Here is an 18,626-nt window from a genome sequence, read left to right as displayed (position 1 = left end):
AATTTCACAGGGAGACAGAGATTGACTTGAAAACCAATAATGGTACATTTTTAGAACAGCTTTGAAATATTTTCAGATGTATATAACATAACATATTTAACATATATATGTTCAGGTCATTGATTTAGGGCCTGTTCAAACCAGCTCACATGCGTTATGCTTTGTATAACATGCGCATACTGATGTACATTGTGTAGGCAGGGTATGATGTGTTGTTACAACCTATCACATAAAGAACAATTATTTTTTACGTGCCCAAGGGCCTTATATGCTAATGCATGTAACGTACATGAATTTGCTCTGTAATAATGCACTGGTACTATTGAATAAAACACCTTAATGTTGCCATGCAAATATCCTTCAAATGTTTGTAATTATGGACATTAAAATAATGGTTTTAAATAGTATTAAAATATTTAATCCTAGAGACTCTAACTTCAAAAACACTTCTTAAATGGATATAAGTCAACTTTTAAAATAACTTACAAAGTCACCATCAAGATTATATACTGCATATTACTATGGCCTTTAGGCAGTACTTGAAACATGAGGCACCACCTGAATTGAAAACTTTGACTTCATATGCATACCTTACTTGGCATTTTCTGCTATTATTTTATCATAATAATACATTGTGCTCTGTGCTTTAGATTAATGAGGGGCTTAATGCAATGCCATGCACTGTATCTGAGAAGGAAGACTGCAGCTTGGAACTGACACCTCAGCAACTTCATCAAGTAGTTGTAGGTAAGAGCTGAGATATAGAAATAAGACTGTAAAAACATTCTTCTACAGTATACTCAAATATGAACTATATAATTAACAAAACCAATGAATAAATAAAAGATAGACATGACTGTAAATTAGACAAAAATAATACATGTTTCAACTTGATGTGCCAAAGAAACCAAATAAACTTTTTTTTTTTAGAATAAATATAGAAGACTTTTAGGCACCCAAGAAAGACACAAGAAAATAATTATAAAAGATGTTTTACAAATTTTATTGCACCATAAAAAAATGCTTAAAAATAGTGCAATGGCTGATAATATAGTGTTGGGTCAAAGATGGACCGGTAATGATCTCACAATACGTAAACAGAATATAATGAAATTCTCCCTGTAACTCTGTAGATCACTAATGGGTACAGCCATCCATCAACCACTATTACACGTAAAAAACTATATAAACATCAGTGATCCACTGACTGATCAACAAATCGGTACAGATACAAATGATATAAAATAACATAATGTCATATGAGATGAATGTTACATGATGGATGCGCAGTAGAGAAGCACAGTAGATATTAAGCCTCAACACATTTCAATCTTCCTCAGGAGGACATATGTAGTAATTCATATACAAGAAAACATGATATTAACAATGGAAACAAACTGAATTCTGTAAATCACCATATGATGTCTGTAAATTGGTATACGTGCATGAACTACTTTGACAGGTTGCCTTTTTTCCAAATAAATACAAAATTCAACAGAACTTAACAGAATTTAATTGTTTGTCTTTTGATGTTTGTAACATTTTCCTTTTACATTTCACAGGTCCTTCCACAATAGATTTTGGTGAAGTCTGTGTACGATCCACGTCTATTAAAGAACTGAACATCATAAATAGTCTTCCCATGTACATCTGGGTTCAGGTGGAGATAGACTGTGATGAGCTGCAGCAAACTAGCCCCCTTTCTCATGTTGTGCCACCTATGTCAAAGACTGACATTCCTGTTGTCTTTGAAACAAACTCACTAGGGAAATTTAAGAAGTAAGAATGAATTAATGTATTTATTTATTTTTTAATCAGAATAGCCATTGACAGGATCTCTTGTAGGCTCCTGGTTCAGAAACGTCACTAAAGACTCGTGCACACCCTGGAAGTTTTTATGGATTAATACTAAATATCATGGCATTAAAGTGTACCCTAAAGCTAGCTGCACTATATGTTGATCTGTTAGAGTCCAATGATTTGATCTCCTTGGATGGATGGTAAAGTGGCCCTTCCTTCCATTTATGGTGACCACGGACAAGCAGATATCATTTTTAGGATTAATCCCCATTGAGACATATGTCTGGCTACAACAAGGACATACCAGGTTGTAAATTGCAGCTTTGGTGACATGACTTCTCTACTTACAGCCCACCATATAAACCAGGAGGAGAACAGGGAACAATCTTAGAGAATACTGGCAGCACCTATCTTCACCTCAACACATATACACTGTTAATCTGTCTTTTCTCCATCCCCAGCCTAGGTCGTTAGAGTTAATGCAGAATACTCCCCAACTTCGCTCCTTAACAACCAGCGTACACTGCGCCCTGTTTGGCCAAAGCATACAGGTCAGGTGCATGCTTTGGCCAATCAGCAACCAATGCACTGTGAGAACACAGTGCATTATGGGGCGCTTGGCGGGCGAACAGCCTGACGAACGCCCCAATTCTTTGTGTGTTCAGCAAACACACGAACATCCGTTTGACTCGAACATCGGGACCATCCCTAATCAACATGCTTCCCCCCTAATCTCCATACTCGCTACTCTCATCAGTGAGGGACAGGCTTCCAAGTTCACTGTCTCTCAAACCATCATATGTTATGTTGACAATACTTTTTGTGTATTGTCTAATTATTAATGAAGAAATCCCAAAACTTATGATTATATATATATATATATATATATATATATGTGTGTATGTATGTATATATATTTATATATATATCTCATAATAATATTGTTGAAGTTCTTTAAAATAAGATTGAAAATACAGTGTATGTGTATATATATATATATATATATATATATATATATATATATATATATACCAGCTGTAAGTCACAAACTTACTTTAACTATATGGAAGTCAAGCAGTTAACCTCTTTAAAGTTATTGTACTTAGGGGAATAACCTTTTGGTTACTGTCAGCATTTTATTTAGTACTGCAGGCTCACCAGGACTTTATGCCCTCATTATTAATAGATAGACTCTTTAAACATATTCTTTCATCAGCCACCTTTATGAGCTAACATGGTTTCCAGATGCAATTCTTTGTGACCCTGAAGCTATAGCTAAGATCACAAGCACTAGAAAGTAATAGAGATATATATATGTGTGAGCAGGCTGTTTCTTTGAATGATCAGACATTAAACAGTGTGGTATGCTCTTTGCATCTGACTCATTGTGCTAATTTTGCTGGTTATTATATCACTGTTAACCCAAACAACTATAAGAGTATTAAAACATACATTTTCTGAATACTTTTTACAGGTCAATTACCTACACTGTAAACAGCAAACATGCTGGTCACATCCTTGTAACAGCAAAAACAGTTCCTGTTGCCCTTGAGCTATCATGTCACGAGCTGATTCTGAAGCCGAACAATGACTTTTTAGCTGAGACAGGATTTAGATCGTCCATAAGATTATACAATCGCAGAAATCACCCAGCTGAATTTAGCTGGAAGCCAATCATAACTGAAAAAGGAATAGCTTTTTCAATACGCCCAGCAAGAGGTAATTCAGCTAGAACGTTGTTTGTGATTACTATGCAATTACTGTTAGTATTTTGTCTTTTGTATATTGAAACAGTCCTAGTCCATACTGCTCTACAGTTTAGTGAAAGAGTGCATGAAGATGGTAAGTGAATGATACAATTTTTTTTTTAAATGTAATTATATATAGCTGATTACTTTCAGATTGCATATTCTCAGAGACTCAATTATTAAAGTAGCCAGGCAAGGCCCAGTAAAATAGATTTCTACTGTTTTATGAACCCTGGTTTTATGGGACTTCCCTAACAACAAGAACATCCCAGAACATCCAATGATAATTTTAAGTCCAGGTCTCACAAATTTATAATCAGTGTCAACTTATTACTAAACGCCCCACAAACAAAATCCTCAAACCATACCTTCCAACTTTAGAAATTCAGAATGAGGGACAATTAAAGTGTTACTAAACCCAGTAATATGAAAATAGTTCATCCCCCCACAGTTCCCACAGCTTATAAATCTTCTTTTTACATTAAAATAACTGCCACTGTATACCTTTTTGGATGATTTGTATACAACGGTTACATGATAAACTGCACAGTTTCTCCAGTGCTGAGAGTTCAGGAAGGAGGAGATTTCCACTGCAGCCTGAATACAGGCCCACATGTGTGATGTCTATATCATGTGACCTGGCTAGCTCTGAGAACAAGCACAAAAGACACAACTGAGCATGTGCAGGTCGGCTACCCTGCCTGTGTTAGCTGGCCTTCCCCAGATACAGTGCAGGAGAATCTGTGAATACAGGATAAAACAGCCTTTTTACACAATGCAGAGGATTAACCCCTTAAGTTCCACATTGAGTATAACAAGCATGCTATGCTGCATATACAGACTGATTTTACTGTTGTGGGTTTAGTAACACTTTAAGGTAGAAAGTGACTGGCAGCGTGCTACACGCACCATGGCAAAAGTGGGTGTGGCCAAAAATTTAGCAGTGGGAGGGGCTTAATGGGTACAGAGTTTAGGAGAGTGCTAGATACGGAGTGCAGGGTTCTGGAGTGCATTATGTACAGGAAAGTGGGTTCGGAAGTGTGCTATGTACAAAGTGCAGGCCTCTGGAGTATTTTTTACACAGGGTGCAGGGTTTTGTGGTGCATTATGTACAGAGTGCAGGAGAGTGCTAGGCACAGAGTGCAGGGTTCTGGGGTGTGTTAGATACAGAGTGCAGGGTTCTGGAGTGCATTACGTACAGAGTGCAGGGTTCTGGAGTAAGTTATGCACAGGGTTCAAGAGAGCGCTAGGTACAGAGGCCATTCATCTATTCACATCTCACTATTGCACCTCTCCTCAGCTATAACCTCCACACATACAAAACACATACACACGCATACAAAACAAACACACACACAGACAAAACACACACACACACACATACAAAACACACACACAAAACCACACACACACATACAGACCACACACATACAAAACACACACATACAAAACCACACACATACAAAACACACACACATACAGACTACACGAACATACAAAACCACAGACATACAAAACACACACACACACATACAAAACCACACACATACAAAACCACACACACATACAAAACACAACACCTCTGTTCTTCCCTCCCCTTCCCCAAAGCTCTACCATCTTCAAGATGGTAATCTTTGTAAAAGTACCTTTCTGTAGCTGGCTCTGTCACAGCTTTGTTTTCTTTTTCAGTGCACTAAGTCAATGCACACTCTTCTTAATTTCCAGCTCCCAATCTCCCCTCCCCGAGCAGGAAGGAAATAAGGATAATAGTGCAGATCACACCCCTCCCTTCGATAATGCTGCATTAACAGACCAGCTCTTGTCCCCGCTCTCAGTGCAGAGCAGGGAGGCTGCTATAGGAGCCGTGGGGGAGAGCTACTTTTAACTTCAGAAGCCATGCTGTGAGTGCAGGGCTTCCACAAAACCCCAATCAGCAATGTGTACGCGTGGGCTTTTTCCTTATATGCTGATTGACAAAGTAGTGAGTAGCAGTCTCGTCCATCCCCAACATCACAGCTTGAATTTGACAGTTGCAACTGCACAGAGCACACCTAGCTGGATTTCTGGCCAATCCCTGGCTGTGCTTGATATTCACACTTGCCCTGGAAGTTACTATATAATTAACAGATGAAGTGATGCCGGACAAAGTCCCTGTAATGTGGGACAGTCCCGCCCAATCCGGGACTGTTGAGAGGTATGCTCAAACTTATAGGGTTTATAAACTTATGGATGTCATTAAAGCAGAACTAAATAGCTTTTTTTTTATGCAAACACTCTGAAACTGAATGAAAACTTCTACATGCATGCATGTATGTTTACAAATCTGTTACCTTTTGCATTATTCATATTTCATATCACCTATTTGTCATCATATTATTAATCAAAACCATGTTGTACTATCAATATAAAGTGCATACATTAAATCAAGTAAGAAATGTGTGTATATATATCAATCAAAAACTGTACATATGAATGTGTTAAAAAAAACTTTAATAAATAATCCTGTAGAGTCCATCAAAAATCCATATTTCAGTGTAAATCTTCACACCCAAAAGTGCACACCCAACTCTCAAGGTGCTTACCAGCTATTCTTACCCCAAGATGGGGGTCTGGCTACACTTTATCCCAGTATTCCCATGGAATGAATCAATATCAGGCGCCAAGCTTGCAGGATGAGTTATCATACAACCAGGAAGTTCAACAGTGGGCTCAGCTACTCTGACCCCAAGATGGGGGTCTGGCTGCACTTTATCCCAGTATCCCTGTGGGATGGATGGATATCAGGAGCCAATATTCCAGGATGGGTTACCATACAACCAGAATGTTCAATAGTGGGCTCAGCAAAAGGGAGAGACAAAGGAGGAACTCATAGTGTAGTATTTAAAAATCAAGGCATATAAAACAATCAATCACATGCAGACATCCCAGCGGGTGTGATAAAGTCACCACTGTAGTTCCTCCCAAGGGATAAAGGAGTATCATTAGTATATGTCATCAAGCCTAATCATAGCCTTACAGGATGTTCTTTGTAGGAATTATTATTCTTCTTTGCAGGAAAAGGGCATTTAACAGGGAGGTTCTAGCTCTCCCTTATTCTCCTTATATTTAGTTCTTTTATCAGCCACTCGTTATTTGTTTTCTAAATGTAGCTAAAATGGCGAACACAGGACAGGACTGGGAAGAGTCTTCTGTGTGGTAATGGTCTCTGTCCCTTATGCAACTGTGGCAGCATAATGAAATTTTAAGAGGGAAGTATCAGAAAGCCTAGGGGCTGGTCCACACTGAAAAATGGGGTTTTGCGCGCATACGTTCTTGTGTGGTCCCTCTCATTCTGATTTTGACTGCGGTACCATGAGGTTTGGTGGCCACAAACGTAGCACATTCCATTTGAGGGAGATGTGTTTGGGGTGCCATTAAAAATTGGCCCCCCAATGGCTAGCAAGGGCAACGTGTTTAAGTGCGGTGCAGAAAACGTGTACAAAATGCGTCTCTTCCACACAGTGTTGGGGGGCAATGGTCCCTAAGGCATTTGAGGTGTGTGGTCAGAAAATCTTGGAATGAAGAGGTCATAGAGAATCCTAGGTCTTGCACAGCAGCCTGGAACAAAACTGTGAAAAAAACATTATACACATACTGAAATTTTTTTCAAGTGTACATGCATTGTGTTTAACTTGCAATTTCAGAGTGTTTGCATAAAAAAACCTCATATCTGCATTAATCTATCTACATCTGATCAGTAAACGTTACACATATCCAATAAACCACGGTTCACATACCGGTAATTATCTGTAGTGTGGGATGGGTAGTGTTTATTTATCAAGCTGACTGGATGGTCTGTAGAAAAAAGTATATGCATCTAGTGAAAGACATTTGCTGATCATATATTTAAGAAACATTTGTTTTGCAGTCATACTTCCAAAGAAAAAAAATCAAAAGGATGTACTTTTTGTTTTACCAATAATAAACTTTTTTGTATCATTTCGGCATAAATATTTTTATATACTTTTTACTTTCTTTTTTAGGCATTGTTGATTCCTATGAAGATCTAGAATGTGAAGTCGTATGGCATCCAGGTTTCAGCTCTCCTGAGATAGGAGAATTCAATCTCAGTGTACAGCAGAGGAATTCAGCAAAACTAAGATGCATTGCAGAGGTAATTCTAGCTGCACTACACAGATGCTGACAATACAAGCCATTAAAAAACCTAATGACAGCACAAACCCCCCCCCCCTTTTTTTAGAGAGAGAAAGATTTGTCTGCGTTAATAAATACTGATATTGTTTCTTCTTTGTGAAACCTTCTTTGTGAAGCCTTATAGAAAGATATGTGGAAAGCAGTTGGTAAATTGCATATCTAAATGTTTACAGTCACATACATGATACTTAAATGCAGAATCTAGCATTTGGATAGTTTTAGAGTGCTTTTGTATTTTGCAAAAATACAGATATTGCTATTTGTTTTCAGTAGTATGCGATAATATGGGAGACAGTGATAAAGTGCACTAATTCAAGAAGCTAAAAAGCAAAAATAGACAAATGCGCATAAATGACTAACCCTATTTAAAAAAAACAAAAAATACAGTAATATGTGATAATATGCGATAATATGTGAAACAGTGATAAAGTGCTTGAGTCAAAAGCAGATATTCATCTGATTTTGTATAAAAAATATTAAAATAAGTCCCAAATAATAAAGTGCTTGTGCATCAAAAAGTGATGAGATGTGAAGATCACATGCTCAAAAAACAGTTCTTGAAAGATGTGAACACAATTGCTCCCACCATCCAGGTATCCACCAGGTGTGTGCACTAGCAGCTCACCTTAAACAAAGACCACAACAGGTCTAGTGGCGATGTGTGGCTCTATAGTCACATGGTCTGCTCGGATGTGATAGAGAGGAAATGCTCAGCATAGAAATACACTTAAGCTGAGCATGTGCAGAGTTGCCACTACTGCTCTGCAAAATCCCTAGCTGAATAGGGGACATGGACAGAAGGTGAAGACAGAGAACAGCAGGTTCAACCAGGTTTTTTGCAGAATACAGAAAATGAATCCCATAGTGAGTATGAACAGCATGTAATACAACATTTATTGATAGTTTTTTTATGTTGTGGGTTTAGTGACATTTTAAGTCATTAGCCATGCACTCCACCAATCTGGCCTTTATGTAAGAAAGCAATAAGAAGTCCAACTTTTGAGAAAACAAAGTCCGCTGGAGCCCACACACGATCGAATTGTCCGACGAAATCCCGTCCGCCGGGCAAAGTCTGCCGTAAAGTCCGCTCGTGTGTACGCGGCATTAGAAGAAAAAAAGTTAGAGTCTGCAAAAGACTTGAGACTGGTCACCTTCCAGCAGGTCAACGACCATAAACAATACATACATACATTTTAAGTAGCATTCTGTTTTGTAAAAGTTGTGAAGGGGCATAGTCAAACACAAAAGTTAGTTTAAATATGCTGATTTGCTACCGATTTTAGATTTATTACTCTAGTTCGTATAACCATGTGAACACAATAACTAATCTTGGCTTCTTTCTGAAATTACAGCTTGGATCCACGAGTGTCCAGTTTACTGAACAGAGAGTGCTCTTTCATCATGCCCCACTTGGCCTCACAACCTACAAGACAGCCATTATTCAGAACACAGGAATGAGTCATGCATATTTTCAGGTAGAAAACTGACTTTTTTAGTGGATTGTAATCACTTCAGATGAATAAGCTGCAGATGCATTATTAGATCTTTCAAAAGATGAAATTGAAAAAAGCAGAAAACTATGTTCTAAGTTTCTTCTTTCTTTCTTGGTTTAAAATTTTAGGGACCACAGCTGCTATTTATTAAAATTACAGCGTACATTGTTTTATACTAGATTGCACTTACATTCTTCCATTATTATTATAAATAATATTATTTTTATTATTTTCTTTATCGTCCTTTAAAATGTAACTATAGGCCAAACTTTTTTTTTTTTGGTAGTGGATAGAGGGATTAGAACACCTGTCAGTTTTTATTGCTGTCTATGCCCCTGTTGGGGAGATTCACCCTCTCTATTTGTCCTGTTCACCGTTATTATCGAAAGTTAAAGTAAAATAGATTCCTAACTTTTGGGTTGATATCAGACCACTAATAGAGAAGATATTTTCCAATGGGGACACCAGCACTGGTGACCCTGGAGACATACTGGGATTCCCTCACTTTGGGGGGATTTCCTCTCACTTCCTGTTTTAGCTATGGGGCAGAGAGTGAAGGGAAATCTCCCTAATGAGATACAGATGGTAAAAAAATAAATAAAACTGAGTAACCCTCTATTACGCTATTCAAAATGCAAAAAACTTTCACTTTTAGAAACAAAGGAACTCAGGAATTCCTAAACAGTTGGGTTTTACTGACGTCTACTAGAGGTTTGGACACTGGCAAACAAAGAAACTGTTGAAGCCAGGTCCTGTATAACCCCACTGCTACCGGTCATGACTCCTAGTGTTTTAGGAAGTTGTACCCTTTTTCCACATCCCACTGGACTGGAAGATTGTGGGGCTAGCTTGAAGTGTGACCTGGGCTCTGTATTGTGGTGTTTTCTAGACTTTTGTATACTGTGTTACCTGCAGAACTCATACTGGGTCCAGAGCCATGTCATGGCCTGTAGTGTCACTTTTTTGTTAGTAAGGCTGGTTGGGTTGAAGTACCGATAGCTACCTTACTGTGGTAGAGTTGTGCACTTTTTAAAAATTCTTGCTGCGTTTGCCACAGTAAGGGTTAAAGCTGGTGTACCTGAGTGCTTATGGAATCAGAGTGTTGCCTGCGCATGTTCCCCCCTCTGTTTCCTGCCATTCAGTCTAAACAACATTCTGCTGCTGCTGTTCCTGAAGTGCTATGCAGATCACCTGGTTTCTGGTGTTCTTCCACTGCCTGCCTACTGTGACTTTGTCACATATGATCACCTGCAACCTTTATTGGCACCAGCTGCTCGGGTTTAGGGGCATGTCAGACCTTGCCTCACTTTGGGACCAGTTGTTTTTTGCTATATGGTATATGTCTTCTCAGAGACACACAGAGGACAGTCCTGCAGCACGGGGAGGCCTATACTTCCCTACTGGTTCTGGAGGTGTTTACTCAGTATAAACAAAAATGGCAACCACCCCAATTTATAACTATCTTTTAGTGCAAGGTGCATATCGAAGGACTGTGCACAAAGTAAAACAAAGCAAAATATATTTCTCAGAATAGGCAGTAAAAAAAACAATTACACTTTCTAACAATTTGCATTCAAAAGAGTGTTTAGTATCCCCAGAAGGAACTGGCACCTTTACTCTAGATTCTGGGACACCTATTATAGGTTTTTCCTCATCAGAGTCTCCTTCAGTTCTGTTGGGTGAGGTCGGGACATCCCCTGTGACCACGAAGACCGCCATGTCCTTTTTAGACTTTTTATTTAATTTGTGCCCAATTACTGGTGGAATCTGAAGAGTCCAATCAACTGTCCCTTGCTTCCTCCTTGAAAGGAAGTATGCACTGCTGGAGGGTCCTGTATTCCCATGGGTGGTCAGTTGACAGAACAAGCAGGGACCCCACTGCAAATTCTCATTAAGGGGGGTAACATGAGTCTGGATGCTTTCCTGGGACCTAATTACCAGGAGATAGGTCTGCTTTCTGTGGCTGAGCTGCAGTCTTCTGAGGAAGTCTACTTACAATCTTTCCTTTCTCTTATTTTTTATCAGGAGAATGTTCCTAGTAATAACTAGGATTCCTTCTCCTCACTCCTTGGTAGGGGATGATGTTTATTTCATGGGCAGGTTAGACAATTCTGAAATTATATTGCTGGTAACTGGTTAGCCAGTTTGCAGTATGGCTATCAATAATTTCCCTTTGGGATTAATAAATTATTCTGAATCCCATCCCTGCAACATGTCTGGATGTTGGTTGGAAGGAGCCCCTCTCCTCCTTGCAGTCCTGGTGTTCTCACACACCAGTCCAGTTTATGGTATACTTTTTCCTGCCTACCATTTTATGTGGGTGTTGTTGATTACAAATAAACATTTTTCCAGATTAAAGATTTTACCCTACTCTTTCTGTCATTATAAGATCAGTTATTTCATTAGGATGTGGTATTCTGTTGGACCTCTTTTTCCCCACTCCTCAGCTGGACTGCTTTTGGACTGTGAACTTTTTAGGAATTCCTTATTTTTTATGCCCTACAATGGATGATAGAAAATAATATTTTTTTCTTACTTTTTGTGAAAAAAAATCCTGAAATTCATTGAGGGACACAGGGACCCTCTTTGGTATTGACACTGTGTATTGCTTTCTTACAAAATGGCATGACAAATAGAGACAGGGTTATGCAGGGTCTGTCTTCAACTTTTTGTTCCAAAACTGTTCCAAACTCCTGTAGGTGGCAGTATAACCTGTTTAGGAATTTCTGAGTCCATCAATGGACTTCAATAAAAAGATTTTGCAGTAAATACAAAAATATTGTTATTAATCTATAAAACGTAGACTTTTTGTAGGTATAACATTCATTTAATAAACTTTGCATTTATGTGTTTGTTACAGGTAGTAGATATAAGTCCACTGCCTGGTATGACAATTACACCATCACAGGGTGTGGTGCCAGTGGGAGGATATGCAACTCTTAAGATCTTCTTCACACCAAGAGCAGTTATGAAGTTTGACACTAGAGTTGAGGTAAAACTGAATAAAACTTACTTCTAGAACATTTTATTTGTTTGTGTACGGGATTTGTTATGAGGAGAAATGTAAAGATTGATTTAGGACTAATATTTTGGTTTGTGGCAAATAACAGTGGGCTGAATCACCCATAGACAAATTATTTTGCTTATGCTGGCCATATACAGTACTTGCCAGTTTTGGAGGGACTGAAGGATTGAAGTTAAGGTGGAAACCTATTAAATCCACTACACCTATTGTTTGATTTCCATGTCAATTTTATTTGTCCAGTTACTTAAAGTGTTACTAAACCCAGGACCCTGCATTCACTATATCTGGTCTCCCACAGTACACAGAACATGGAAATGCAATTATTTATGCAATTATTTTAGTATATATAAATGGCTAAATACCTTTTCTCATCAGCAGTATATAGCAGTCTTATGACTCTATCATTGTCTGATTAAAGCTTGTAGGAGGAGTTTTCATTCTACTGTGACTGTCCTATGAGGCTGCAGGACCCCGACCCTCTGTCTAGACAGTGCTGATTGGCCCTGTGCTGATCATTTGCACCCTCCCAAGAAAAAAACAACAAAAAAACAAACAAAAAAAACAACTCTTTAGCAATACAAACCAAGCTGAGCATGTGCAGAGTGCTCCAAGGCTCTGTACTATCAGCAGAGGGATTGGGGATTGGAAGAAGGTGAGGATCAGAGGAGGCAGGATCAGACAGCCTTTTTATACAATGCAAATGATTAACCCCTCAGGTTCCACAGTGAGCGTAATAGGCACGCTTTACTGCATATGCAGACTTAATTTACTGTTGTGGGTTTAGTAATACTTTAAAACTTTAAATTAATTTATGTGGCAAATTGCTGTAGTTAAAAGCAGATTCAAAATTTGCAAAAAATATCCAGGGGTATGGCCAACATTAGGCCTCATACAAAATGCAGTTGTAATTAGGCTCCTGGTCAGTGAATCTGAAAGTTTTGCAGCCAAAGATACAGCCACCCCAGTGAAACAAGTGAAGGACATTGTGAAAGACACAAGGTACATGCCAGCAATGAATGGGTGGTTGTGTGGTGAGTTGGTTATACTGTATTAGCCATGGATTATTGGATATTGCAATACTAACCCAACTTTACTGTTTTTAACACAGTATGAGTCTTGCCTTAGGGACAACAGTGACATCACCCTGTTGTAGTTCACAACTTTTCTTCCCCTACTTTGGATTCTTACTCCCTCCACTCTTACTTCAATATTTACAACATGAAGTAAAAGAAAAGTGCAGGAGGAAAAATGATCACCCCGTATTTGTACTGGTCCTATATTAAATGTTTTATCATCAATTCTGATTACTTTTTATTTTTTATCTCAAAGTAATTTTACAAGGGTTAACCTATTGGTTTTCATCTACACCACATTTTCACCTACATGGCTAGCTTTCACCTCTATCACCACCCATTCAGAAAACATAAAGGTTTTTTATTGACTTGCACATGAACTTTAATGGCATCCCAGTCTTAGTCCTTAGGGTTCAATATTGAATTGGCCCACCCTTTGCAGCTATAACAGCTTCAACTCTTCTGGGAAGGCTGTCCACAAGGTTTAGGAGTGTGTCTATGGGAATGTTTGACCATTCTTCCAGAAGTGCATTTGTGAGGCCAGGCACTGATGTGGACGAGAAGGCCTGGCTTGCAGTCGGGTTGAGGTCAGGACTCTGTGCGGGCCAGTCAAGTTCATCCACCCCAAACTCACTTATCCATGTCTTTATGCACCTTGCTTTGTGCACTGGTCTGAATCATTTGGTGGAGGGGGGATTATGGTGTGCAGTATTTTTCAGGGGTTGGGCTTGCTCCCTTAGTTCCAGTGAAGGGAATCCTTAAGGTGTCAGCATACCAAGACATTTTGGAAAATTTCACTGTGCGAACAGTTTGGGGATGGCCCATTCCTGTTCCAACATGACTGTGCACCAGTGCACAAAACAAGGTCCATAAAGACATGGATGAGCGAGTTTGGGGTGGAGGAACTTGACTGACCTACACATAGTCCTAACTTCAACCCGATAGAACACCTTTGGGAAGAATTAGAGTGGAGACTGTGAGCCATGCCTTCTCGTCCACAACAAAGTGCTTCTGGAAGAATGGTCACACATTCTCATAGACACACTCCTAAACCTTGTAGACAGCCTTCCCAGAAGAGTTGAAGCTGGTAAGGCTGCAAATGGTGGGCCAACTCAATATTGAAACCTACGGACTAAGACTGAGATGCCTTTTAAAGTGCATGTAAAGACAGGTGTCCCAAAACTTTCGGTAACAGTGTATATCATGAAAAAATACCAATTATTTATCCCTGTAGTATTTTAAAATGGAAATGGAACACTTTGGCTAAAAAATATATATATTATGAGATGAGATGACTGACAAAGTTACAAAATTTTGAATTGTCCTAAGGGCCTTTATCAATAATGGTTATGGTTATGGTTCACCATCTCATAGCTGCTTCTCTCTTCATACAAATCAATGGGAGTGCAAACACAGCTTGAAGCAGATTGATGCAGCTTAGGTGGATGTTATATACCGATCAATTGGAAGTCAAATGTAGATCAAATGCACCAATATACTATGAGTAACATTTATAAAGCAAATTAACAACTCAAATTTATCAAGCAAATTTGGCTGCCTCTTATTTTGAAAAGTCTCTGCAATAGTTTTACTGTGTTTGGCAACCTCTGCATCTGTTATTCTGGGTAGCCAAGTGCAAAGAGTTCTGGGATAGATTTATCACTAAGGATCAGCAGGGGATCCATGAAGAGATCCCCTGCTCAATCAGAGCAGAATGGAACAGATATCTCTCTTGTGGGAATTTAACATACCCCTGTTAGGTCTAAGGGCAGGTGTATGTAAACACGTGTGCATCCATTAACATTAATTTCTTCTGATCCGTAACTTTTATTCGGACCTAGACAGACTAGTTTTTTTTTTTATGTAAATGGACGCATGCCTGTTTATATCTGCTTGCCCTTACAATGTGCTTCAGATCGACCTGTAAAACTGAGTGTGTGCAAGGGGCCAAATTGGCCAGGGTCAGTTTTCTTCTATTACAGTGCTACTTTAGAACAGCCGAGGAGGAGTTTATGGAACAAGATGTAACTTTGTAGTAAATCTGTCTCTCTTTTCCTGTTTAGCATTACAATGCTGTGGGACAGAATTGATAAATGAATGAATGATCTCTGAAGGGTCTCAACTCAAACAATCTCCCCTGAAAAGCAAACTGCATTTGTCTATTTACCTACCAAAATGTATGTAATTCTCTGCAGACAGCTTTTTGGTTTACACATATCTGACCCAAAAAGGGTCCTGATTTGGCATTATCATTTCCTGGATCGCTGCCCTGCCAATTGAGCACAGGTGATCTGATGCTGATTCTATGTCCAACTAACTGGAGGTGGGCAGCTGACATAGGAATCTGCACTACTCAACGGGAGGACTGGAAAACTTTGACCTAGGTATAAATACAATTAAGTGACCTCTTCATGGTAGGCACAGACTTCTTTGAGTTAACCACTTGACTTCCAGAAGATTTACCTCCCCTCATGACTAGGCCATTTTATGGCACTTTAACTGACAGTTGTGCGCTCATACAACGCTGTACCCAATTAAAATGTATGTCCTTTTTTTCCCCACAAATGGAGCTTTCTGCGTTTTTTTATTATTATTATGTTTTTTTTTTTGCGCTATAAACAAAAAGACAAACAACTTTAAAAAAAAAAAACTATATTTTTTTTTACTTTCTGCTATAAAACACTTCCAATAAAAAATTTAAAAAAAATCTAATTTCTTCATCAATTTAGGCCAATATGTATTCTTAATAAATATGTCCACAGTGCTGTCTAAACCTGTGTACTTAAACCAAAATTCACCTTATATACAGTATTCTAAACAACGAATATAACAATAATTTGTGCAAAATATTAGACAAGTGAAGCATCAATTGTTTTATAAATATTCCAGTCCATATATAGATAAAATCTCAATGGTCTTCATAAAGTGCAGTCTGCGTTTTTTTTTATAAACTTGTGCCAGTGATAAACAAAAAGAAAATGTGCAAAAGAAGATGTGCACATCAATATGTATTCTGCTACATATTTTTGGTAAAAAAATCCCAATAAGCGTATATTGATTGGTTTGCACAAAAGTTATAGCGACTACAAACTATGGGATTTTTTTTTACTAGTAATGGTGGCGACCAGCGACTTATAGCGGTACTGCGATATTGCAGCGGACAGTCGGACACTGACACTTTTTGGGGACCAGTGACACTACTACAGTGATCAGTGCTAAAAATATGCACTGTCACTGTACTAATGACACTGTCGGGGAAGGGTTTAAGCATCTAGGGTGATCAAAGGGTTAACTGTGTGCCTGACCAGTGTTTTAGTGTACTGTGGGTGATGCTTTTACTAGGACGAGGCATGGATTTATGTCCCTACTTTGCAGGAACACAGGATCTATGCCTTCCCTACTGACAGAACGATGATGATCTGCCTTCTTTACATAGGCAGACCGCCATTCTGCCTCTGTTCTGGATGATCGACGAGTGCATGAGCGCCCCAGACACAGAAGTGTTGGATCACGTACTAGGTTTGTGATCCGGCACAGCAGTGCCTCCTTGCCACTGAATTAGTAAGTTATACGGGCGGCAAGTGGTTAAAAAAAAGGTACCAGGCAAAGTGTGCCATAGTGTATTGGTCATTGATAACCATGGTAAAACCTTATGCCGCGTACACACGAGCGGTTTTGCTGTTGAAATAAACTCCTACGGAACTCCGACGGAATTCCATTCAAGCGGTCTTGCCTACACACGGTCAAGCCAAAGTCCGACCAAATTCCAACCGTCCAGAACGCGGTGACGTACAGCACATACGACGAGACTAGAAAAAGGAAGTTCAATAGCCAGTAGCCAATAGCTTCTGTCTCGTACTTGCTTCAGAGCATGCGTCGTTTTTGGTCCGTCGGAACAGCATACAGACAAGCGGTTTTCCCGATAGGAATTGGTTCCATCGGAAATATTTAGAACATGTTCTATTTCTAGGTCTCTCAGAATTTTCAAAAAGAAAGAGTCCCATGATGCACACACACGATCGGAATATACGATGAGAAGCTTCCGTCGGACGTTTTCTGTCGGACATTCCGCTCGTGTGTACGCGGCTTTAGTGTTCCTGAAGGGCCTGGTTTATTATCACCCCTTTTTACATCTTTCAGCATGCTTTATGGCTCTCAGCTTCAGTGGCATGACATCTAAGATCTGCAAAGAAAGGTGGTAGACTGCAGGTCTAAACAGGTAGAACACACGTGGTGTATAATTCCCACCATGTGTTATTAATTGTGAGTTCCCCTTTGACCAGTCTCTGAATGATGTAGTACCTTGACTCATCAGCACAACGTATCTTATTACTGGCTAAAACAGAAAATAATTGCGTCACCTGCCTTGCTGTAAAGTATGGCAGAGGTGCCCAGTGGCTGTACTGAATTACAAATGCCTTGGCATGTAAAACCGTAAACCTATTTTATTTCAACTAAGTATTTGTTCTTTTTTAGTGGAATTCCGCTTCATTGGTTTATTGTTTTTTTCATTGGTATGAATAGCAATTTTATTTTATCATTATGTGATAAACACCATTAGAATTACAATCTTGTCCTCTCCATCAGGTGTCAGTGCGGAATACAAAGACTTTAGAACTAAGAATTGGAGGATCAGTTGTGCCACCTGAATTAAATATTTCTGTAGTAAGTATGAGGTTTACCTCAATTTATTTTGACATGTAGTGGATATTTGCTGTAATCCTGTGAGACAACTATTATAGTTTTAGACACTGGTAGCATGGGCTTGAAATACTTACTTAAAATAAATAAGTCACATGGTATGAACACATTTCACACTGGCTGCCTTAGACAAATAAACACATTAGTACATGATTTGGTGTTTGCAGGGATTTAGCTGAAATTGTGTCTGTTCCTCATGGATAACTCCAGCTAGTCACCAGCAAAGTAATATGTGTTCTGAAAACACCACAAATTCTAAAAACAACCAAAAAAAACGTCATTTACATCTAAATAACATGTCAGGTTACAAGGGTAAAACCTAGTTTGTGATATTGAGCAGTAAAGCAGCACATTATATAGAGTTGCTTATTAAAATTGCCACATTACTGTGAAGCCCAATAGCTTTTGTAAAATAGCTAAAATAGAAATGTAGGCTAAAATATAAGTAAAAGACAAAAATAAAAATACAGTTTACAAAATAGCTACTACGAGTATTAGAAAAGTATATTGTATACCCAGAGGTTATAGGATTTTTCTCAAAAGATAAATCCAGCAGTGTCCCTTTGCAAAAAATAATTGGTAATTCACTTAT

General features: G+C 38.7%; 1 protein-coding gene across 2 annotated transcripts in view; it reads left to right on the top strand.

Moving 5' to 3' along the window:
* Nucleotides 1-18,626, top strand: part of CFAP47 (cilia and flagella associated protein 47) — a 769,322-nt gene that overhangs the window by 111,216 nt on the left and 639,480 nt on the right. For both annotated transcript variants that reach the window (XM_073614843.1, XM_073614844.1), the window contains exons 14-20: nucleotides 651-747; nucleotides 1,563-1,779; nucleotides 3,275-3,519; nucleotides 7,571-7,701; nucleotides 9,095-9,217; nucleotides 12,096-12,227; nucleotides 17,921-17,998. In XM_073614843.1, coding sequence (XP_073470944.1) covers nucleotides 651-747; nucleotides 1,563-1,779; nucleotides 3,275-3,519; nucleotides 7,571-7,701; nucleotides 9,095-9,217; nucleotides 12,096-12,227; nucleotides 17,921-17,998 — 1,023 coding nt within the window. The remainder of the gene's footprint in view (nucleotides 1-650; nucleotides 748-1,562; nucleotides 1,780-3,274; nucleotides 3,520-7,570; nucleotides 7,702-9,094; nucleotides 9,218-12,095; nucleotides 12,228-17,920; nucleotides 17,999-18,626) is intronic.

The sequence above is a fragment of the Aquarana catesbeiana genome, linkage group LG02, assembly GCF_042186555.1.
Source record: "Aquarana catesbeiana isolate 2022-GZ linkage group LG02, ASM4218655v1, whole genome shotgun sequence".
NCBI lineage: Eukaryota > Metazoa > Chordata > Amphibia > Anura > Ranidae > Aquarana > Aquarana catesbeiana.
Note: the sequence above shows the minus strand (reverse complement) of the source record. Positions and strands in the feature narration are given on the sequence as shown.